The sequence below is a fragment of the Toxorhynchites rutilus genome, chromosome 3 (genome assembly GCF_029784135.1).
Source record: "Toxorhynchites rutilus septentrionalis strain SRP chromosome 3, ASM2978413v1, whole genome shotgun sequence".
NCBI lineage: Eukaryota > Metazoa > Arthropoda > Insecta > Diptera > Culicidae > Toxorhynchites > Toxorhynchites rutilus.
Window position 1 is genome coordinate 213,182,267 of NC_073746.1, and position 24,661 is coordinate 213,206,927.

A 24,661-nucleotide genomic window follows, 5' to 3' on the forward strand; every position below is an offset into this window, starting at 1 on the left:
TAGTCTTATTTATGAAATAAAAACATTTGCTTGCAGATAATATAACTTGCATATATTTTCGCAAACTAAAATAATCTGGCATCTCTGAAACCGAAAGGAACAGTCCGTATTTATGAAGCGAGTATTATGATGTGTTTTTGAGAAGGAAAAACGTATTCTAAAGTGTAAATTATGAATGAAAATTAACTTTTCCGAATCAAATTAGTATTCTATGTGAATGCAAATCATTTTTTCCTCTGCTAGCGGTGAGAAAATCCTATACAAAAACTGTGTCTGAAATGACGTTGTATTATAATAATAAATTTTAGTAGGAATATCCGAAAATTCAGAGGAAATAGGTTAAGTTAGGGTTGGTACTACGCGCTCGAATTAATTAAATAATACCAAGTAGATATTTTAATTCATATTTTATCAATTGAAAATTACCTTTTATCCTTTTAATCTGATGGAGAATAGTTTGGATTCCAAACTCGAATGTCGCCACTAGCCTTCGCGGATACTTTCGTTGTTTCGGGTTGAGGGCGATATTGACCGTGTAAGGTGTAATATTGATTGAGGTTAGATCGAATGTCGAAGGCGTAGCTGTCACGATATTGAAGACCCTTATTGTCAATAATTTTGAACCTGTAAGGTGCCCATAAGAGCGATAAGAACGAAATCTTCGTTCTTTCCATGTCATAACGAAAAATGATATAGCTATTATATTTCGAGAACGGTTAATCCTAGGATAAAATGTTATACATAGTTTTTGATGTAAAATCGCATGTTGATTACATTTTTTCCATTACTTTTCCTAAACAGTTAAGATTTTGCAAAGTATTGAAATTTCACAAAACTTTTAAAAATTCATATCTCCATTTTGGTGAGTTGGACATGGCACCACTATACGTTAAACTTTGTTAAATTGAAAAAGTTTTGCAAATAAAAATATTTTTTAAAATATCAAAGGGGTCATCATTCGTCTTCCTAAGCTCGAAGCCGCCGGACGGTTTTATATCGTTATCGTCCATCGTTGAAGTGATACCGTTATTTTCGTGGCTGGTGAAGTGAGTGTTGGACACTAACGGGATTCCCTGTGAATTCATTGAAGCAGACACAACAAGCGAGAGGAAGAAACGCTGCACGCGAGCGCTGAGTGCTGGTGTGTTATCGCCGTAGCACCGTCTTCGACATCATCACCGCGTGGTGCGATACACGGGTTCAGCTGTACCGAACGATCAACACGCAGCACCGTTATAAATAATCCGCACTGGTGTGCATAATAAGTATACTCAAATTAATAGGTTAAGGTTATTAGGTTAAGGAATTATAAAAAAAAATTGCAAAAATTATAAGAAAGTGTACATCTGCCATTTTAAATGGCAGAAGGGGAAGAAAGCGTTGACATGGATATCGAATCCACTGTCTCCCCCTCCCCAGCTACGGGTGCTGGGAAGTCGCTTAAACGCGTTCCCCCCTCAGAAGATGTCTCTTCACAGGAAGAGTTAACTCACCTCAACAAGCCTCCCTCAAGAAAATTTGCAAACCTTTCCTCTTCACCCCCTCATTCTCCCGCTTCCGTTTCCGCTCAACTCCCGAACTTGCCTCCCAGCCCTACTGATCCCGCTCCCGCTCAACAATCGACCTCGACCTCCCCCTCAGTTGCTTCCTCTCCTCGTGTCAAGGTCTATCCAGAAGATTCACCTGGAGCTGGCCCATGGGTTGTTTTTTTCCGGCCCAAACCGAACGGAAAATCCATCAATGTCATTCAGGTTTCTAAAGATCTGGCAAGATATTATTCCTCCGTGGTCGAAATCTCTAAGGTTAGACCGAACAAACTGCGTGTTGTCGTGAGTGATCGGAAACACGCAAATGCAGTTGTGATCGACGAGAGATTCTCCCTAGAGTATCGTGTCTACGTGCCGTCCCATGACGTAGAAATCTCGGGGGTGATAACTGAAACGGGTCTGACGTGTGAAATGATAAAGGAAGGAGTTGGTAAATTTAAAAGACTCCCGTTGGTGGGCGTTAAAATTTTGGACAGCCGCCAACTAGGGAAAGTATCCCAAGAAAAGGGAAAAACTAAATTCACGCCGTCAGACTCGTTTCGAGTAACTTTTGCTGGTTCCGCTCTCCCTGACTACGTCATGGTGGGCAAATTAAGACTGCCTGTGCGACTCTTCGTGCCAAAGCCCATGACTTGCCAAAAATGCAAGTCAGTTGGTCACACTTCAGATTATTGTGCCAACAAGGAGCGCTGTGCCACTTGCGGAGAGCAACATGAGGGGAAATTCTGCAGTGCGACTGAGCATAAATGTCCATATTGCGGGGGATCCCCACACGAGCTCTCAGTTTGTGAAACTTACAAGAGTCGCTGGGAGAAACAGAAGCGCTCTTTGAAGGAACGCTCGAAACGCACATTTGCGGATATTTTAAAGGGCGCTTCTCCACTGGCCCAACAACAACAACCAATCAACACACAAAATGTCTTCGCCACGTTGCCCGTTGACGAAATGGAAGCGGACACAGCTAACGGGGGCACACCGTTCATTTTCCAAGGGAATCCCCGGCGCAAAAATGTGACCACTCCCAAAGTTCAAGGACAAGCCCCTCCGGTTATACCTCCTGTTAGCATGCCTAAAAAATCGAGTGCAGCGGACAAGCAAAATCAGGTTCCTCCTGGCTTCCGTGGGAATAGTTCACCTTCGAACGACCCAGCACTCGAGGGGACATCAAAAACCCCAAATGTCCCTATTTTTCCGTCCAGCTCAACTCCCCAATCGGGATTTATAAAGTTGTCTGACCTTTTGGACCAAATCTTCAAGTGTTTTAATGTTTCCGACTCCATCAGAACCATTGTCATTTCAATGCTTCCAGTATTAAAGACAATTTTGCAACAATTGATGCAAACATGGCCCCTCCTTGCAATGATTATCTCTCTTGATGTCTAATTCAAATAGAGAGGTCGGAGATATCACTGTTTTACAGTGGAATTGTCGTAGTCTTATCCCTAAATTGGATACATTCAAATTTTTAATTCATAACTTCAATTGTGACGTTTTTGCTCTGTCCGAAACTTGGCTTTCTTCGCGAGATGATATCTCTTTCCACGATTTTAATATTATACGCTTGGACCGTGTTGACAGATACGGAGGGGTGCTATTGGGGATCAATAAGTGCCACTCATTTTTTAGAATTGACCTTCCACTTATTGGGGGGATCGAAGCTGTTGCTTGTCATGCAAACATCAGAGGCAAAGACCTTTGTATTGTCAGCTTGTATTGGCCTCCGAGAGCTGCGGTTAGCCGCAAGCAACTTGTTGACATGTGCTCACTCCTTCCTGAGCCACGATTGATCTTGGGAGACTTCAACTCTCACGGAACTGCCTGGGGGGAACAGTACGACGACAATCGTTCATCGATGATATATGACCTTTGTAACAGCTTCAATATGACCGTTTTGAATACTGGGGAAACAACACGTGTTCCTAAACCTCCTGCTAACCCAAGTGCTCTTGACCTCTCGCTTTGCTCGAATTCACTATCGTTAGATTGCAAGTGGAATGTAATCCAGGACCCCAACGGTAGTGATCACTTGCCAATCAAAATTTCCATCACCATTGGTTCGAATTCTTCTGAATCTATAAACATGGCATATGACCTCACAAGACACATTGACTGGAAAAAATATGCGGACGCAATTGCTCTAGCCATCAATTCCAGAGATGGTTTGCCTCCATTGGAGGAGTATAACTTCCTTTCTCGTTTGATATATGACAGCGCGGTTCGCGCTCAAACGAAACCCATCCCAGGCTCCACTTTTCATCAAAGGCCTCCCAATCCATGGTGGGATAGCCAATGTTCCAAGCTTTATCAGGATAAATCGAACGCATTTAAAGCTTTTCGGAAACGTGGAACCATTGAGAATTTTCAAACGTATTTGGACCTTGAAAATCAATTTAAAAACTTGATCAAAGGGAAAAAACGTGCTTATTGGCGAAATTTCGTGGGAGGTTTGTCACGAGAAACGTCAATGAAAAAATTATGGAAAGTGGCTCGAAACATGAGAAATCGCTCTTCATCGAATGAAAGCGAAGAATATTCACATCGATGGATTTTTAATTTTGCACGGAAGGTTTGTCCCGATTCCGTTCCTGTGCAAAAAATTGTTCGAGATATACCACAAGATAGGTGCGATCTTGATTCCGAGTTTTCGATGGTAGAATTCTCTCTTGCTCTCCTTTCTTGTAACAATTCGGCTCCAGGAACGGATAGAATTAAGTTCAACTTGTTAAAAAACCTCCCTGATGTGGCGAAACATCGCTTGTTGAATTTATTCAATCGGTTTCTGGAGCATAATATTGTTCCAGATGATTGGAGACAAGTGCGAATTATAGCTATTCAAAAACCCGGAAAACCCGCATCCGACTTCAATTCGTACCGTCCAATAGCAATGCTGTCTTGTATACGGAAATTGTTGGAGAAAATGATCTCGTTTCGCCTTGATCGATGGGTTGAAACGAATGGCCTACTCTCAGATACACAATATGGGTTCCGCAGGGGCAAGGGGACGAATGATTGTCTTGCGTTGCTTTCTTCAGAAATTCAAATGGCTTACGCCGAAAAAAAACAAATGGCTTCAGTATTCTTGGACATAAAGGGGGCCTTTGATTCTGTTTCAATAGAGGTTTTGTCAGACAAATTACACTCTCGGGGTCTGCCGCCTCTGTTGAATAATATGTTATATAACTTGCTTTGTGAGAAACAGTTGAACTTTTCTCACGGGGATTCGACAGTAAATCGGGTCTCCTACATGGGCCTCCCCCAGGGCTCATGTTTAAGCCCCCTTTTGTACAACTTCTATGTAAGCGACATCGACAATTGTCTTACACAAAATTGCAGCCTAAGACAACTTGCAGATGACGGAGTGGTGTCTGTCGTAGGATCAAACGAATCCGACCTGCAAGGACCCTTACAAGATACTTTGAACAATTTTTCAACCTGGGCCATTGGGCTAGGGATCGAATTCTCCACGGAGAAAACAGAGATGGTGGTTTTTTCTAGGAAGCATAGACCAGCAAAACCAAAGCTTCAACTTTTGGGTAAACCGATCACTCATGCTATGTCATTCAAGTATCTTGGGGTCTGGTTCGACTCCAAATGTACTTGGGGGGCCCATATTAGGTATCTGAGTAAAAAATGCCAACAAAGAATAAACTTTCTCCGTACAATTACCGGCACCTGGTGGGGAGCCCATCCCGAAGATCTTATAATGTTGTATCGAACAACTATTCTCTCAGTGATGGAGTATGGCAGTTTCTGTTTTCAATCAGCTGCCAAAACACATCTCATTAAACTCGAGCGAATTCAGTATCTTTGTCTCCGTATTGCGTTGGGATGTATGCCCTCAACGCATACCATGAGTCTCGAGGTTTTGGCAGGCCTACTCCCACTAAAAGATCGCTTCAATTTATTATCGCTTCGGTTCCTCATCCGGTGTAAGGTTATGAACCCATTGGTGATCGGAAATTTTGAGCAGCTTATCGAGCTAAATTTTCATTCAGGATTCATGAGCTCATATCATGAATTCATCTCCATGCAGGTTGATCCTTCTTCGTATACTCCCAACCGTGTTTGTTTTCCTGACTACATCAATTCCTCTGTACATTTTGATCTGTTCATGAAGGAGAAAATCCATGGAATTCCAGATTATCATCGATCGGGGATCGTTCCTACGATCTTCAATGCAAAGTATGGGCGTGTCAATTGTGATAATATGTACTTTACTGATGGGTCCTCTATGAATGAGTCCACAGGATTTGGAGTGTTCAACGAAATTTTTAGCACCTCCCACAGTCTTCAGAATCCTTGCTCTGTGTATATTGCTGAATTGGCAGCAATACATTGGGCGCTGGACAGCGTCGCCTCACGACCTGTTGAACACTATTACATTGTAACGGATAGTCTTAGCTCTGTCGAAGCTATCCGTTCAGTGAGGCCGGAAAAGCACTCGCCGTACTTCCTTGAGAGAATACGAGACATTTTGAGTGCTTTAACCAGACGCTGTTATGTCATTACCTTTGTCTGGGTCCCTTCACATTGCTCAATTCCGGGTAACGAGAGGGCTGACTCATTGGCAAAGGTAGGTGCAATTGAAGGCGATATTTATCAGCGTCAAATCGCCTTCAATGAATTTTATTCTTTAGTCCGTAAAAATACCATCGTTAACTGGCAACGTAAGTGGAACGAAGATGAATTGGGTCGGTGGCTTCACTCGATTATCCCTAAGGTTAGCCTCAAACCATGGTTCAAAAGTCTGGACTTAAGTCGGGACTTTATTCGCACCTTCTCTCGACTCATGTCCAATCACTGTTCGTTAGACGCGCTACTCTTTCGTTTTAATCTTGCCGATGGCAATATCTGTGCTTGTGGCCAAGGTTACCACGACATCGAACACGTTGTTTGGTCGTGCGAGGAGTATCTTGTTGCCAGATCGAATTTAGAAAACTCTCTTCGGGCTAGAGGAAGGCAGCCCAATATGCCGGTGAGAGATGTGTTGGCTCGGTTAGACCTTGATTACATGTCCCAAATATATGTCTTCCTAAAAGCTATCGATCTTCGTGTGTGATTGTCCTTATATCCTTATATTCTCCTTTTCCTTTTCCTTCGCGAGAAATCAAATCCCTTCTTACTAACAATAGAATAAGGTGAAATGTAAATACATGTTAGATATAAGATAGGCTTAAGAATTGAGTATGATGAATGTGAGTGCGAATGTGAGTGTGAACATTGTCAACATATCCTTATATCCCATCCTTTTCCTGAAACAAAATGTCACCCTTCTAAACTCGAGTAAGCCGCGAGTAATCGGTTCTCTACCTCATTAACATTAGAATTAATAAAAAATGTTTATGTATACTTGTAACTATACAGATAGGAGTTTGGCTCCTTTAAACTTATGTAACTGAGCCTGTAAAAATAAACGATTTAATAAAAAAAAAAAAAAAGGGGTCATGTTTTAAGCTATGACCATTTTAAAGAATTGATTAGAGTGTCTGAATAAAATTATTTAAACGATCTATTTAAAGTATTATTATTACGAAACAGTGCGTCGATTTTCCAACAATTTTTTAATCAGACATCAGAGGGCATCATCGATTTCGATCGACGAGGCGAAGAAATCGTTGGAAACACTGTTACCCAAGTGAGTCATGACTCTGATTTTCCACCGATTCCCACTCTTCATAAAACATTGTATCCCACTCACTCTCTGAGTCTTTTTCAACGATAAAGTGTTGCGTTGTTTGTGGTTATCCAGAGAAAAGCAAACAGTAGAATTCATCTTCATTATGAAAGTTCTCTACTTGGTTGCTCGGTTAAGTTACATCGAAGAATATCAAAGTTTGATTGTAGTTTGTTACACTAAATTTTGTTCTGTATGTTTCACATGCCTTAGGGAAAACGTGTTTGACTGTCACCCACAGCAAAGCTCGTGTTAGCTTAGGAAAGTTCCCAATCGACAGGAAATGTTGCGTTTAACTTATTGAACTTTTTCTTGGAATCAGTATGTTGTGACAATATACTGTTTGCACCATAGTGATTCGTTGCGTAACAGAAGCAGCTCACTCGATACACTGTTTGCACTGGGTGCGGAAATTGAGTGGGTGAACTAAACTTGTCGAGAAAAAAAAGTTTCTCCAAATGTTTACACTGTAACTTATCAGTCACTTGTAAACTGTTTTGATTATTTTTAAAACATCAGTCAATTTATGTGGAATTTTACAAAGAAGGTCATCCGGAACCCAATTGGTCAGTCAGTGTACCAGTGTAACATTCATTGAGGTTTTAGGAATATTTAGTTCTTTTACTATTATTTCGATGAAATAATAAATTTTGGCTGAGATACAGTAATCGTTCACTAACTGGGTCTACTTTAAATTGACTGCCCATCAACAGGGTGTGCGTTAACTAGACTACAGCCCGTTTATTTATTAATAAGAGGCGTCATATTCAATTTGAAGTTTTGCATTTGCTGTTTTATAATCAATTCCAGGAGCTTCTCCCGAATCCACTTGATTCTATAGCAATCTCCAACTGATTGTAAAGCCACCTTACATTGTATCTTCTCCTGTAGCATTCGTGTTATTAGTGAATATTTCGACTGCTTCATATACTCGTACATTATGATGTGAGCCCATCAGCCTAATTTCCGATTTCAGCCCTGTCGGCTAGCTGACAATTTTGGACTTTTTTCTTCGTCTCTCTATTTTTTTCTTTCCTGTTGAGGTTGGTTTCTCTTCTGTCAAACTGTATAGCCATTGTGCCCATCAATGCATTTTATGTCTCGTACAGCATCGCACAGTATCCCCCTTCGCGTCGTTTGCACGCCTAGGAGGAACACTCCCGATGGCGTGTCCGCCGCGGTAGATAGTGGAGTGGCCATTGGCACAAGCCGAATTCTGTCGTAAATAAAATATATTGTCGATAATAAAAATTATTCAAATTATAAACGCAATGATAGAAGAGACAGTGAAACATATTCGGATTACGATAGGAAATAAAAAGTGATCAATGATACTTTGGATTTCAAATTTAAATTCCATTTTCCGTGTGTGTTGCTGGCATTGTAAATGTATGAGAGGAAGACATCAATTTCAAAGACCGAGGATTGTGCAGATATTACGGCACCCCCACCATAAGTGGATCGTATCAGCTTATGACCTATTGGTACATAGTAAACAAATTTATCTGTCGAGTTTTCGATGTAGGTGGCTGGACCCATTATTGGCGATGTTTGGGGCCAATCAAAAAAACGGGGCTTAGCCAACCTCCCAGGCAGCCACTTATTTTGACCAGATGCTTATGAGCGAGCTAAACAGTGTTAGAAATGTGACCCCGGCGAGCTGACTCATTACTGATGTGCGCGGAGATGTGGCACACAGAACGTCTTTGCTATCATGATCGTCAAACCCTCCTTTTTTGTGTGAGCGTTTAAGATTGATTTAGTTTTTATCTATTCAGCATCTGAAGAATTTATTTTATGTCACTTTTGTGTGTAATCACCGATCGGAACGGCCGCTTGGTTGGTTTGGCTGGATCGGCAAATATAAAACTTGTTCATGGGGACGTAAATCAATCGCACGCAGTTAGGCTCACTGAAAGATCTCATGGTGTTGAGTCGAATATGTGTTGATAATACCTCTCGTCGGGTACAGTTTTCGACCATGTTGGGTTTCCGGTTGATAGATAGATGTAATAAAGTGAAATGTTATATTCCAAACTGTGTCGACGATGTGTAGGATAAACAATCTTGAATGCGTTCTGCAATAGTTTCACAAATGGCAGTGTCCGAAAAAAATGTATTGAAACTCTAATGTTTCATTCATGTTTTTTGTTAAATAAAGTATAATTATGTGTAGCACATTTGAAAACGACTTTTATAACGCCCAACCATTCAATAATTTATTGATTTGATAGCCGTTTCATCTATAGAGGCTAAAATGCATCGACGTCCTTATCAGTTTGTTTGCAGCAGTTATAGCGAATACAGTCAATCAACTATGCACGATGCTTTGGATGAATGAATGTGATGAATGTGGATGTGAATGACCTACATGACTCGACCGCACTTTTATTTGCTATAAAATGGTGCAATGTACACTTCTTCATAATAGTTTTTTCGGATTAAATTTCAAAATTTTAAATGCGGTAAAATTAAATGTTCGACACTGAGTACTCTCGAGTACCACCAAACCTATTCGAATGGATGGAATGATATACATACATCCAACGTTTCATATTGGTGTTATTCCAATTAGGTAACCCACTTCAAGGGATTCGTCTGACGAACCATATCCCTCGACCTGGGCGAGTGAAAACAATTATTTATTTTACTTTCTTCGCAATCTACTCTCCACTTTCGCCTGTTTATTTCTCATGACATTTTGTACTAATGCAGCATGTAGAAAAAAAAACTTATGCTCCTCGGTTCGCTGTTTCACCTTCTTCTGATGCATAATTCCAAGAACACGAGTGAAGCAAACGGCACAACAAAAACAACTTCCAGGCGGGTAATCTGTGCCGTCATACCAGCTCTTGTACTTATCTACTGTTCGTGCAAATTCTCAACGTTTTTGCACTGCTAAAACTGTTCAATACATAGAAATAGAGAAAATCGTTCGGTGTGATCTCGCACCGCACTCAATCTTCCTCGTCGATTGCTCTCGTCTAGAGATATGGGTTAAGGTTGCGGAAACCAACAATCTCCGCACGAAAAGGCTACGAATTCTTTGCCAAACAAAATAACCCATTTGCTGCCTCACTACTGAAAGGTTAAATTTTCAATAGTTTGATCTTTATTACGAGTTACTAGTCTCGTGAAAGCTTAAACGGAGGGGGAATTGTATAGGTATCCATTATTGCTACCGATTAAGCTTGAATATATGCTCAACATGTGCCCAGGCTCATAAATTTATGACATTTATCCAACTTATTTGCTTCCGAGAGAACACTCCCTTGATCTAAGCAAGGATTGTGCTGTGTGCTACTGAAACATAATAATTCCATTTGAAGTTCATCTGAGCACAGCTTCAATATTTTAACAAAGTTGTTCCCTAGTGGAACATAGCTCTTCTTTCCATTCATTTGCATTCCCGCCTCATGCAGCCTAGGCGCCAATGGTGGTAATTTCATTTTCACTTACAATAGCCACTTAAACATTACACCTATTTATTTCGTTACTTTTCAGGTAACTTAAACCTTTAAGGTGGACGGACCCCAGAAATAGATAGCATGAAATATGCCCATATGGCTAGGACTGTTGGCGAAGTTCATTGGCTTTTACCGATGCTCATCGTAGATTTAATCCCATCAAATTTATTGAGCCAGCCAACGTGTTGGTCGATATTTAATACATTCCTTAAAATTTCAGGTCTTTGAGAAAAATTCCAAGATTAAACATTATTTTTTTCTATTGCCTTCAATTTCACAAATCCATACAATTTCACCGAAAAACTTTTAAAGGAACGCATCCCTATTAGGGACTCGCTTTGAAAAAGTAAACAAAAACATGCCGTTTTTTGTAGCAAATCGCAACAGCCGATAAAACATTAATTATTTACACAATACTTTTAAAGTACCAGATGTATAAATATGAAACCGGAATTCACGCATTAATATACAGGTCGGACTCGATTATACACAGACGACTCGATTATATGTGATTCGATTATATACAATTTTGGACTCGATTATATACAGTTTTGAAAAAAAAATTATATTTCAAATACGACTTATTTTAAGAACAAATGTAACCTTTCAACGTTAAGGTGAAATTTAAGTGGCTATTTCATGTAAAGTGGGATAAAAATAGTGATTTTTGAAGTTTGAAGTTTGAACAAAAAAAAAGTTCTATAATTATGTCATTGTTAAAGTTCGAACATATGCGTAGAAGGATTTTTTCATAAAATATGATTTTCTATCACCTTCTGAGAGAATCAGGATAAAATATTTTTTTTCATATGAGAAAGGTGTTTTCTGACTTTAAGAGGATGAATCGAAAATGAAATTCTTCTTTTTTATTCAATAAAAGAAAAATACATGCAAAAAAACGAATAAAAGATTTTTTTTGACTCGATTATATACAGGATTATACTCAATGAAAAGAAATCAAAAACTGTATATAATCGAGTCCGGCCTGTACATGCAAACATTTACAATAATATTTTCCAAAAACTGGAAGATTGCTCTTTTTTTTTGGCAGACTTATCTCACTTCTTAACTAGGCGAACCTAGCCAGAATTTTCACCTGCCCCCGGGCTTCTGAATGCCAAAGGGGGACTAGGCTCTGCGGAATGCACGTATCTGCATGCTCGTGCTGTTTCAGTCCTGACCGAGAAATTGTCGGACAATCGCGCAGGTGCTAAGGATGACCGACTTTTGGATGCCGGCCAATTCCTTCTCGATGTTCAACACCTTTAGCGCTTCCAGAAGTGTCTTCGGGATAATTCCAGTTCCAGAGAGAACGACTGGAACAATTCTTGGGACCTCCCTTAGCCCCCACAGTTCCTTGAGCTCCACGGCCAATGGTCGGTACTTGCAGATTTTGCGACCGTGGGTCTCCTCCAGATTCTGGTTCAGTGGAATAGCGACATCGATGATGGTGACTTTGCGGTCGCTCTTGTCGTAAACCATTATATCTGGGCGGTTGTGGTGGATCGAGAGGTCGGTCAGAACAGTGCGATCCCAGTACAGCTTGAAACGGTCATTTTCCAGGACAGGTGCAGGCAGGTACCGGTAGTTTGGTACGTTGTCTTCCAGTAGAGCACATTGGAGCGCCAGTTGTCGATGAACAATACGGGCCACGTTGTTGTGGCGCTCAACGCTTTTTTTTTTTTTTTTTTTTTTTTTTATTTTTTTTTATTTCTGTATTATAGTGACTTTCAACACATTTGGCTGGTTCGTCACTTTTACCTTCCATTTCGGAAGAATGTCGGGAGTGAGAATTGAACTCGTGACCTTTTTTTTTTTATTAATTCGTTTATTTTTACAGGCTCAGTTACTTAAGTTTAAAGGAGCCGAATTCTTAAATATAATTTTAAAACTATATACATAAACAATTTTCTTAGATCTATGGTTAGTAAGGTGGAAAACCGTGTACTCGAGTTTAGGAGGGTGACATATTTTTAGGAGAAGGATGGGATATAAGGAAATTGTAACAATGTTGATGAACACTCATTTCTTAAATCTATTCGTATATCTATAGTGTATTTACATTTCAACTTGTTCTACTATTTATAGCAAGGGGACGAATTACCCGCAAAGGAAGGAAAGGAGGGTATAAGGATGTAGGGACAATCACACACGAAGATCTATAGCTTTAAGGAAAACATATATATGGGACATGTAATCAAGGTCTAACCGAGCCAACACATCTCTCACCGGCACATTGGGCTGCCTTCCTCTAGCCCGAAGGGAGTTTTCTAAATTCGATCTGGCAACAAGATACACCTCACACGCCCAAACAACGTGTTCGATGTCGTGGTAACCTCGGCCACAAATGCAGAGATTGCTACCGGCCAGATTGAAACGAAAGAGTAACGCGTCTAACGAACAGTGATTGGACATGAGTCGGGAGAAGGTGCGAATAAAGTCCCGACTCAAGTCTAGACTTTTGAACCACGGTTTGAGGCTAACCTTAGGGATAATCGAGTGAAACCACCGGCCCAATTCATCTTCATTCCACTTGCGTTGCCAGTTAGCGATGGTATTTTTGCGGACTAAAGAATAAAATTCATTGAAGGCGATTTGACGCTGATAAATATCGCCTTCAATTGCACCTACCTTTGCTAATGAGTCAGCCCTCTCATTACCCGGAATGGAGCAATGTGAAGGGACCCAGATAAAGGTAATGACATAACAGCGTCTGGATAAAGCACTCAAAATTTCTCGTATTCTCTCAAGGAAGTACGGCGAGTGCTTTTCCGGCCTCACTGAACGGATAGCTTCGACAGAGCTAAGACTATCCGTTACAATGTAATAGTGTTCAACAGGTCGTGAGGCGACGCTGTCCAGCGCCCAATGAATTGCTGCCAATTCAGCAATATACACTGAGCAAGGATTCTGAAGACTGTGTGAGGTGCTAAAAAATTCGTTGAACACTCCAAATCCTGTGGACTCGTTTATAGTGGACCCATCAGTAAAGTACATATTATCACAATTGATACCCCCATACTTTTCATCGAAGGTCGTTGGAGCGATCCTCGATCGTTGGTAATCTGAATATTCATGGATATCTTGCTTCATGGACAGATCAAAATGCACAGAGGAATTGATGTAGTCAAGGAAACAAACACGGTTGGGAATATACGAAGAAGGATCAACCTGCATGGAGATGAATTCATGATATGAACTCATGAATCCGGAGTGAAAATTTAGCTCGATCAGCTGCTCAAAATTTCCGATCACCAATGGGTTCATGACCTTACACCGGATGAAGAACCGAAGAGATAATAAATTGAAGCGATCTTTTAGTGGGAGTAGGCCTGCCAAAACCTCGAGACTCATGGTATGCGTTGAGGGCATACATCCCAACGCAATACGGAGACAAAGATACTGAATTCGCTCGAGTTTAATGAGGTGTGTTTTGGCAGCTGATTGAAAACAGAAACTGCCATACTCCATCACTGAGAGAATAGTTGTTCGATACAACATTATAAGATCTTCGGGATGGGCTCCCCACCAGGTGCCGGTAATTGTACGGAGAAAGTTTATTCTTTGCTGGCATTTTTTACTCAGATACCTAATATGGGCCCCCCAAGTACATTTGGAGTCGAACCAGACCCCAAGATACTTGAATGACATAGCATGAGTGATCGGTTTACCCAAAAGTTGAAGCTTTGGTTTTGCTGGTCTATGCTTCCTAGAAAAAACCACCATCTCTGTTTTCTCCGTGGAGAATTCGATCCCTAGCCCAATGGCCCAGGTTGAAAAATTGTTCAAAGTATCTTGTAAGGGTCCTTGCAGGTCGGATTCGTTTGATCCTACGACAGACACCACTCCATCATCTGCAAGTTGTCTTAGGCTGCAATTTTGTGTAAGGCAATTGTCGATGTCGCTTACATAGAAGTTGTACAAAAGGGGGCTTAAACATGAGCCCTGGGGGAGGCCCATGTAAGAGACCCGACTTACTGCCGAATCTCCGTGAGAAAAGTTCAAATGTTTCTCACAAAGCAAGTTATATAACATATTATTCAATAGAGGCGGCAGACCCCGAGAGTGTAATTTGTCCGACAAAACCTCTATTGAAACAGAATCGAAAGCCCCCTTTATGTCCAAGAATACTGAAGCCATTTGTTTTTTTTCGGCGTAAGCCATTTGAATTTCTGAAGAAAGCAACGCAAGACAATCATTCGTCCCCTTGCCCCTGCGGAACCCATATTGTGTATCTGAGAGTAGGCCATTCGTTTCAACCCATCGATCAAGGCGAAACAAGATCATTTTCTCCAACAATTTCCGTATACAAGACAGCATTGCTATTGGGCGGTACGAATTGAAGTCGGACGCGGGTTTTCCGGGTTTTTGAATAGCTATAACTCGTACTTGTCTCCAATCATCTGGAACAATATTATTCTCCAGAAACCGATTGAATAAATTCAACAAGCGATGTTTCGCCACATCAGGGAGGTTTTTCAGCAAGTTGAACTTAATTCTATCCGATCCCGGAGCAGAATTGTTACAAGAAAGCAGAGCAAGAGAGAATTCTACCATCGAAAACTCGGAATCAAGATCGCACCTATCTTGTGGTATATCTCGAACAATTTTTTGCACAGGAGCGGAATCAGGACAAACCTTCCGTGCAAAATTAAAAATCCATCGATGTGAATATTCTTCGCTTTCATTCGTTGAATAGCGATTTCTCATGTTTCGAGCCACTTTCCATAATTTTTTCATTGACGTTTCTCGTGACAAACCTCCCACGAAATTTCGCCAATAAGCACGTTTTTTCCCTTTGATTAAGTTTTTAAATTGATCTTCAAGGGCTAAATACGTTTGAAAATTTTCAGGGGTTCCACGTTTCCGAAAAGCTTTAAATGCATTCGATTTTTCTACATAAAGCTTGGAACACTGGCTATCCCACCATAGATTGGGAGGCCTTCGGCGAATAGTGGAACCTGGGATGGGTTTCGTTTGAGCGCGAACTGCGCTGTCATAGATCAAACGAGAAAGGAAGTTATACTCCTCCAATGGAGGTAAGCCATCTCTGGAATTGATGGCTAGAGCAATCGCGTCCGCATATTTTTTCCAGTCAATGTGTCTTGTGAGGTCATATGCCATGTTTATAGATTCAGAAGAATTCGACCCAATGGTGATGGAAATTTTGATTGGCAAGTGATCACTACCGTTGGGGTCCTGGATTACATTCCACTTGCAATCTAACGATAGTGAATTCGAGCAAAGCGAGAGGTCAAGAGCACTTGGGTTAGCAGGAGGTTTAGGTACACGTGTTGTTTCCCCAGTATTCAAAACGGTCATATTGAAGCTGTTACAAAGGTCATAGATCAACGATGAACGATTGTCGTCGTACTGTTCCCCCCAGGCAGTTCCGTGAGAGTTGAAGTCTCCCAAGATCAATCGTGGCTCAGGAAGGAGTGAGCACATGTCAACAAGTTGCTTGCGGCTAACCGCAGCTCTCGGAGGCCAATACAAGCTGACAATACAGAGGTCTTTGCCTCTGATGTTTGCATGACAAGCAACAGCTTCGATCCCTCCAATAGGTGGAAGGTCAATTCGAAAAAATGAGTGGTACTTATTGATCCCCAATAGCACCCCTCCGTATCTGTCATCACGGTCCAAGCGAATAATATTGAAATCGTGGAAAGAGAGATCATCTCGCGAAGAAAGCCAAGTTTCGGACAGAGCAAAAACATCACAATTGGAGTTATGAATTAAAAATTTGAATGTATCCAATTTAGGGATAAGACTACGACAATTCCACTGTAAAACAGTGATATCTCCGACCTCTCTATTTGAATTAGACATCAAGAGAGATAATCATTGCAAGGAGGGGCCATGTTTGCATCAATTGTTGCAAAATTGTCTTTAATACTGGAAGCATTGAGATAACAATGGTTCTGATGGAGTCGGAAACATTAAAACACGTGAAGATTTGATCCACAAGGTCAGACAACTTTATAAATCCCGATTGGGAAGTTGAACTGGACGGAAAAACAGGGACAGTTGGGGTTTTTGATGTCCCCTCGAGTGCTGGGTTGTTCAAAGATGAACTATTCCCACGGAAACCAGGAGGAACCTGATTTTGCTTGTCCGCTGCACTCGATTTTTTAGGCAAGCTAACAGGGGGTATCACCGGGGGGACTTGTTCTTGAATTTTGGGAGTGGTCACATTTTTGCGCCGGGGATTCCCTTTGAAAATAAACGGTGTGCCCCCGCTAGCTGTGTCCGCTTCCATTTCATCAACTGGCAACGTAGAGAAAACATTGTGTGTGTAGATTGGTTGTTGTTGCTGCTGGGCCAGTGGAGAAGCGCCCTTTAAAATTTCCGCAAATGTGCGTTTCGAGCGTTCCTTTAAAGAGCGCTTCTGTTTCTCCCAGCGACTCTTGTAAGTTTCACAAGCTGAGAGTACATGTTGAGCTCCTCCGCAATATGGACACTTATGCTCAGTCGCACTGCAGGATTCGCCCACATGTTGCTCTCCGCAAGTGGCACAGCGCTCCTTGTTGGCACAATAAGCTGAAGTGTGGCCAACAGACTTGCATTTTTGGCAAGTCATGGGCTTTGGCACGAAGAGTCGCATAGGCAGCCTCAATTTATCCACCATGACGTAGTCAGGGAGGGCGGAACCAGCAAAAGTTACTCGAAACGAGTCGGACGGCGTGAATTTAGTTTCTCCCCCTTCTTGGGAGACTTTCCCTAGTTGGCGGCAGTCCAAGATTTTAACACTCACCAAAGGGAGTTTTTTAAATTTTCCAAATCCTTCTTTTATCATTTTACACGTCAGACCCGTTTCAGTTACCACCCCCGAGATTTCTACGTCATGGGACGGCACGTAGACACGATACTCTAGGGTGAACCTCTGGTCGATCACAATACCGTTTGCATGTTTCCGGTCACTCACGATAACACGCAGTTTGTTCGGTCTAACTTTTAAAATTTCGATCACGGAGGAGTAGTATCTTGTCAGATCTTTCGTGATCTGAATAACATTCAGTGCTTTTCCGTTTGGTTTGGGCCGGAAGAAAACAACCCAGGGACCAGTTCCAGGTGCATCTTCTGGATAAACCTTGACACGGGGAGAGGATACAACAGAAGAGGAAGACGAGGACGAGGTTGGAACTGGCTCGGAAATATCAGAAGAAGGAAATGAAATCGATGGTGGGAGAGGAGGAGTGGGAGTTTTGGGGAGTTCAGGGAGGAGGGAGGAGGCAATTTTTTTCGAGGGGGGCTTGGTAGGATGAGCAGATTCGTCCCCAGACGAACTACATTCTGTAGGAGGGACTCGTTTATGTTTTTTCCCATTTACTTTTTTTGAATTGGTTTCAGAGTCGAAGGTCTCCATTTCTGGAGATCCCTCATCATTCTCCATTATAATCAATGTTCTAACTAATTTTCTAATCTTATATTTATATTTTTTTTATATGTACCTCGTTGCACCAAATCGAACGGCAGACCACGTTGATACAGACGAGATGGTGTATCGGCCAATAATGCGATGAATCGGTATACCTCGGTGATAATATGGCAATGCCAGAAAAACAATGCCGATAATCCGACACCAGCAAAAGGTCACAGCGTCCGCTGTAGCAGCCTTTGTTCTCCGCTGATTGTGGCACTGGTATTCCGCTTTTCCACAGCACGGATCACACGCGACATTCACAAACCCGCTTGGGTGAAAACAAAAGCACTCCACCAGTCACGAAGCCAATAACGGTATTGTTGTAACGGTACAATAGACGCAAACAACTCTACGTCTGGATGCCTCGGAAGCTGGTTAACGAATGAAGATTGCTCTTAAAAAACTCAAAAAACAGCAGGCGTACGAAAAACTGTTTCGTGAAAAAAAGGATCGCGAGATGCAGAACGCGATTAATGATTTGCAGTCTCAGTTTGAGCGTCGTATGGAGAAAAGAGAACGGCAGATATGAGAGGAGTTGAGCGTTCCCGCAGTTGTTCCTCCACCGAATGCAAATTCGACAACGTTGGGAACTGAGAACCGTCAAACGAATGGCGTTAGCAAAGCGATCGAGCAGATACAAAAAAAAAACTTGCTGAGATGGCGAGGAAGCAAGATTTAGAAACGAAGAGTCTTGAGAAACGAGTAAGGGCTATGGAAATCAGCAGCAGTGAATCAACGAGGAATGATGGTTCTCAGCAGGAGTCAATTCGCTGCACGGCACGCGGTGTCGAAAGAGCAGCCTACGTTCTCGGGTAACCCTTATTCATCGCCACGTATGAGAGTACCACAAGGATGTGCGGTTTCAGTGATGAAGAAAATCTGCTTCGACTTCAGCGTAGTTTGAAAGGCAAAGTTCTCGAGACAGTTCGCAGTCGGTTGTTGTATTTAGCAGGACTCGACGGTGTTATCAATACGCTTTGTATGCTGTTTGGTCGTCCAGAAATTATCGTCCACTGGCTAGTCTGTAAGATTCGGGAAATGCCTGCGCCAAAGGCGGAGAAGTTAGAAACTCTGAAAGATTTCGGCGTCGCTGTCCAGAACATGTGCGCAACGATTGTGGCATGTGGATTGAACGAGCATCTTTGTAATGTGGCACTTCTTCAAGAACTCGTTGATAGACTACCACCAACCGTGGAGCTCGACTGGGCTAAGCATCGACAAGCGATGTCAGCGGTCACACTATCGGACTTCAGCAGCTGGTTGGGCAAGCTGGTGGAAGCAGCTTGCGTAGTAACGATTCCGTCGACGATCAGTACGTACGTTGGCAGATCTGAGAAGCGTGTTCGGCAGGAGGAAGTTAATATTCACATCCAGTCCGACTCTAATCAGATTTCAAACTCTACATTGCCATCCAATAGTACGTCGAAACCTGTCAACAAACAATGTGTCATTTGTTACGGAGATTGCAGTAATGTAGGGTCGCGCAGAATCTTTCAAGAATTGGATATCAAGGCGCGGTGGGCTGCGCTGAAGCAGAACAAATTGTGTCGGAAGTGTCTGTCAAAACATTTCGGAGCATGTGCGGTAAAGCAAGCCTGCGGTAGAAACGGTTGCTCATACATGCATCACAGGTTGCAACACGACGATTCCAGATACCAGCGAATGGAGAATCCTCAGATATCGAGTCTACAGGCGGGTGCAAGTTCACCTACCGAAAATTCTCATCTTCACATTAACGGTGTCAGCAAGATTCTCTTCCGATACGTGCCAGTATTACTCCACGGACGAGGGAAGATGGTACGCACATTCGCCTTTTTGGACGACGGTTCGTCAGTGACGCTGATGGAACATAGTTTATTAAAGAAACTAGACATTCAAGCCGAATCGTATCCCTTGTGTCTGGGCTGGACAGGGGACCATCAACGCCAGAAAATGAATTCTGTGAAGTTGGCGGTAGATATTTCCGGAGTGCATGACATGAGTACAGATACCGAAAGTGCACACCGTGGAAACCTCGCTCTACCTCGGCAAACTCTCGCGATGGAGGAATTAGCGAGACACTTTCATCATTTGACGGCCTTGCCGGCTGATTCCTATCGTAATGTTCGACCACGGATACTTATTGGTATGGATAATTGCCGTTTGGGTCACGCGCTCGACAGCAGAGAAGGAAGGAAGGATGAACCGACGCTGCTAAAACACGCCTGGGGTGGATAGTATTCGACTAGTTTAATCGCACACCACAATCTTCATGTGTGTCCATGTACCGAAGAAAGCGACGCAGAGCTACACACCGCAGTTAAAACGTACTTTTCGCTGGACAGCATCGGAACAAGTTCTGTTAAACCACTGATGTCGAAGGACGACGAGCGAGCCGAACATTTGCTCAAATCCTTGACTAATGTGAACAAAGGGCGCTATGAAACTGGATTGCTCTGGCGGTATGACGATGTTCGAATGCTGGACAGTAAGTCGATGGCAATGAAGCGGCTGATTTGTCTGGAGAAGCGAATGCAACGGGATCCTGATTTAGCTGAAGCCCTGAAGGAGAAGCTTAGAGATTACGAGCGGTCTGGATACATCGAGAAGCTGACGGAGAACCAACTAGCCGAGAGATTCGAACGCGTGCGGTACCTTCCAATATAAACCGGGAAAGTGGCGTATAGTGTGGGACGCAGCCGCAAAGGTGGCGGGTGTTTCACTAAACTCGTTCTTGCTAACCGGACCAGATCAGCTTTCTTCTCTTCTCTCCGTTTTACAATGCTTCCGAGAATTTCGAATTGCTATAATGGGCGATATTCGAGAGATGTTTTTTCAAGTGTCGATGAACTGGCGCGATCAATAGTGTTTGAGGTTCCTATGGCGGAATGGAGAATCAAAGTATATTCCAGATACCTATACTACTAAAGTAATGACTTTCGGGGCAACGTGCTCGCCCAGCTGTGCACAGTATGTGAAGAACCACAATGCGCAACGGTTTCAGGATAAGTTCCCGAGGGCAGCTGAAGCGATAATTAGAGAACATTACGTGGATGATATGCTGTCCAGTGTGGAGACGGAAAATGAGGCGATAAAGCTAGCTGAAGATGTCCGATTTCTCCACGCAGAAGCAGTTTTTGAAATAAGGAACTGGCTGTAGGAGTTGAAGGCGAATCCTGGAGAGAAGAACATGAATCTGTTGAGCGAAATGGGAGCCGAGAAAGTTCTGGGATTATGGTGGTGTACCGTAGCCGATACCTTCACCTTCAAAGTGTCTTCGAGGTTGAATGTCGACCTACTGCAGGGTCATGTCGTACCAACAAAAAGGCAGATTTTGAGTACGCTAATGACCATCTACGACCGAATTGGACTACTTGTGAATTTCCTTCTTCTTGAATGGCGTTAACGTTCCCTGTGGAACTTTTGCCGTCTCAAAGTTTGCATTAGCTAGCGTCATTTACTAATACTTACTCGAGATTTATTAAGCCAAATAACACGCCTTGAATGTATTCCGAGGGGCAAGCTCTAGAATACGCGTGACCACAGTGAAAGTCGAAGGAAATTTTTCTGACGAAAAATCCCCCGGCCAGAACGGGAATCGAACCCGAACACCCGGCATGATAATGTGAGACGCTAACCACTCGGCCACGGGTGCACGAATTTCCTAATGTTCCTGAAAATGCTGCTTCAGGAAATTTGGCGTAGTGGTGTAAATTGGAATGAACCCATTAAGAGCGAACAGTGAGAGAAATGGCAAATAAGTTCTTCCGCAAGTGGAGTCCGTCAGTGTACCCAGGTGTTACCGAATGAAAACGAGCACAGGCGTGCAAAATGAAATTCAACTCCAAGTGTTCGTAGATGCGTCCGAAAACGGGTATGCCGCAGTTGCCTACCTCCGGTTTGAAGAAGATGGCGAAGTGGAATGTGCGCTCGTTGGCGCGGAAACAAGGGTAGCTCGGTTGCGATTCGTGTCAATTCCCAGACTTCAACTTCAGACAGCAGTTATAGGGCCCGCTTAGCGAACGGTATCATGAAGTCTCACCAGCTCAAACCAACAAAACAGTTCTTCTGGACGGATGCGCGTGACGTTCTTTGCTGGCCAAATTCCGATCACCGGAGGTATAATCAATTCGTCGCAGTGCGGATCAACGAAATTCTAGAGCTGACCGAGGTTAACGAATGGAATTGGATTCCGACGAAACTGAACGTTGCTGGCGATGCGACGAAATGGCAAAAACTTCCGGATTTTTCTCCTGCCAGTCGTTGGTTCCGTGGTTCAGAATTCTTGTGGGAGGCAAAGGAGAAGTATTGAGCTTCGATTACACCGCAGAAGAGAAACGACTCAATGTGCTACATCCCTCCGTCAAGCGTGTACTGTTTAGGTGGGAAGATTTCTCTATATGGAAGCGGTTGCTGCGTCATGTCGCATTTGTACGAACATTGCTGTGAAACAATACTGGATGACTGGATGACTGGATCGAGAAAAAAAACTGGAAGAATTGAGTTTAAACTGGAACATTGGCAACGCTGCATGCAAATGTAAAAGGTTTCAAAGCCATGTTGATCGTAATTTTTTTATGTTTTTAACATCTGTCAAAAAATCGAAATATCGGAAGTTTCGTACAGCTACAAAATTTGTTTGATGCTGAAAATAAATACGGATTTGGTGTCCAGATTTTTCCGTGTTCGAACTTTATACTCGGATCGTAGGATTCTAGTAGGAATGCGAGAAACAAGTGTCATACTTTTTAAAATATGCATATTCAATATTCTTGTTATTGAATAACCCCGAAAATATATAAATAAATTCCGATTCAATTATTAATATTGGGTTGGGGAAAAAGAAATGTCGTATTTCTGATCGAAATTTGACGCTTTATTCAACATACTTAAAATTATCCAATTTAAATCACATATGCACCGTTTAGTTTGCAAACTTGTTGCCATTTAGGAGGCAACTTCATTATTCCCCCTACGCACACCCCCCCCCCCCCCTCCCCTAATAAAACCACGCACCTTATTTGCAAAAAAATCAGGCAGTCAGTTTTCGCAAGCCTGTTTTGAGGCCAACTTAGTATCACCAAGAGCTATAAGGTGGGTGCAATAGGACATCCCATCCGAGCTCCCGTAGCTTCTGGCGGGTCATCAAAGATGTGTGAGGCCGAGCGTTGTCCTGGTAGAAAACAACACCATTCCTATTGATCATTTCTGGTCGCTTCTGGTCAATCGCCTGCTTCAAACGGTCAAGCTGCTCACACATCACAGTAGAGAACCGAATTGAGGGGCTGGCCATAGTTGAGCAGCTCATAATGGACGGTTCCCTTCCAACCCCACCAAACACACAGCAAAACCTTTCTGGCAAAACAATGCGGGCTTGGCGATGGTTTGGACCGGCTCACCGCGCTTCCACCACGACTTTTTTCGCTTTAGGTTGTCGTACGTGATCCTCTTTTCATCACCAGTCACCATCTTCTTCAAAAATGGGTCGAGTTCGTTCCGTTTCAGCAGTGCATCGCAGGCGTTGATTCGGTCTAAAATATTTTTTGCGTCATCTCGTGTGGCACCCATACATCCAGCTTTTTTTTGGAATCCAATCTTCTGCAAATGGTTCCAAACGGTTTTATGGTCCATACCCAGTTCCTGGCCAATCGAGCGAGTGCTCACATGCCGGATGATTTCAACGATTTTATCGGTTTCCTCGACGATTGGCCTACGGGGTGTATCTTCGACAGCCACTACACCAGAACGAAATCGATCAAACCAACGCTGTGCTGTGCGAATCGTTACAGTATCGGGTCCATAAACTACACGAATTTTTTCGGCCGCCTTCCTTGCAGTTTTACCTCGCAGGTAGTAAAAACGTAAAATATGACGAATTTCTTGCTTGGTGGACTCCGTCTTTGACGCGCTATAACTTGAGACTGAAAATAACAATCACAACACTGTCAAAACGACACTTGTAGCACAGATAGTCTTTAAATAGCCGTATAATATGACCCGATGCGATAAGTACAACACAAGATATGTTTAAGTGTTGCCATATATTGACAATGTACGACATTTCTTTTTCCCCAACCCAATATTTTGTTTCCTATACTTTGCATAAATGTGTTACTCTACTAGTATATCAATATTCAACTAATAATATTTTATTTCATTCCCTTTTCAGGCCGACCAGTCATGGAGTTTCACGTTGATGAAACCAGGTGATTAGAAATTTACTAATTTATTACTCATTCCATTTATTCGCGGAAAAGTTTTACGACCCAGCGAAACTGTTTTTGGAATATACAGAATATAAAAACACAAACAGTTTACTTGCATCTCCATTCCAAATATTTGGTTTAAAATGATAGTTGGGCCAGACCAAATATAACCGCTTCAAATGTTTACGAATAATTGCTAAGTATTTGATTATTACAGAGAGAGGTGGTCCTGGTCCTGTAAATCTTTCGAGAATTCTTGGCCGATATTCTTCGAACGATAATGGTACAAGTATTGTATTACGTTCGAGATAACTTCTTGAATGACGTTAACGTTCCCTTGTGGAACTTTTGCCGTCTCAACGTAT

General features: G+C 42.4%; 1 protein-coding gene across 2 annotated transcripts in view; it reads left to right on the plus strand.

The window, feature by feature from the left end:
• LOC129777133 (uncharacterized) overlaps positions 1-24,661 on the plus strand; it is a 133,228-nt gene that overhangs the window by 28,188 nt on the left and 80,379 nt on the right. The window contains exon 2 of one of the 2 annotated variants that reach the window (XM_055783212.1): positions 24,260-24,296. The exons of the other annotated variant lie outside the window; for it this stretch is intronic. Within the exon in view, the coding sequence (XP_055639187.1) occupies positions 24,287-24,296 (10 nt within the window). The 5' untranslated portion in view covers positions 24,260-24,286. The remainder of the gene's footprint in view (positions 1-24,259; positions 24,297-24,661) is intronic. 2 annotated transcript variants of the gene reach the window in all.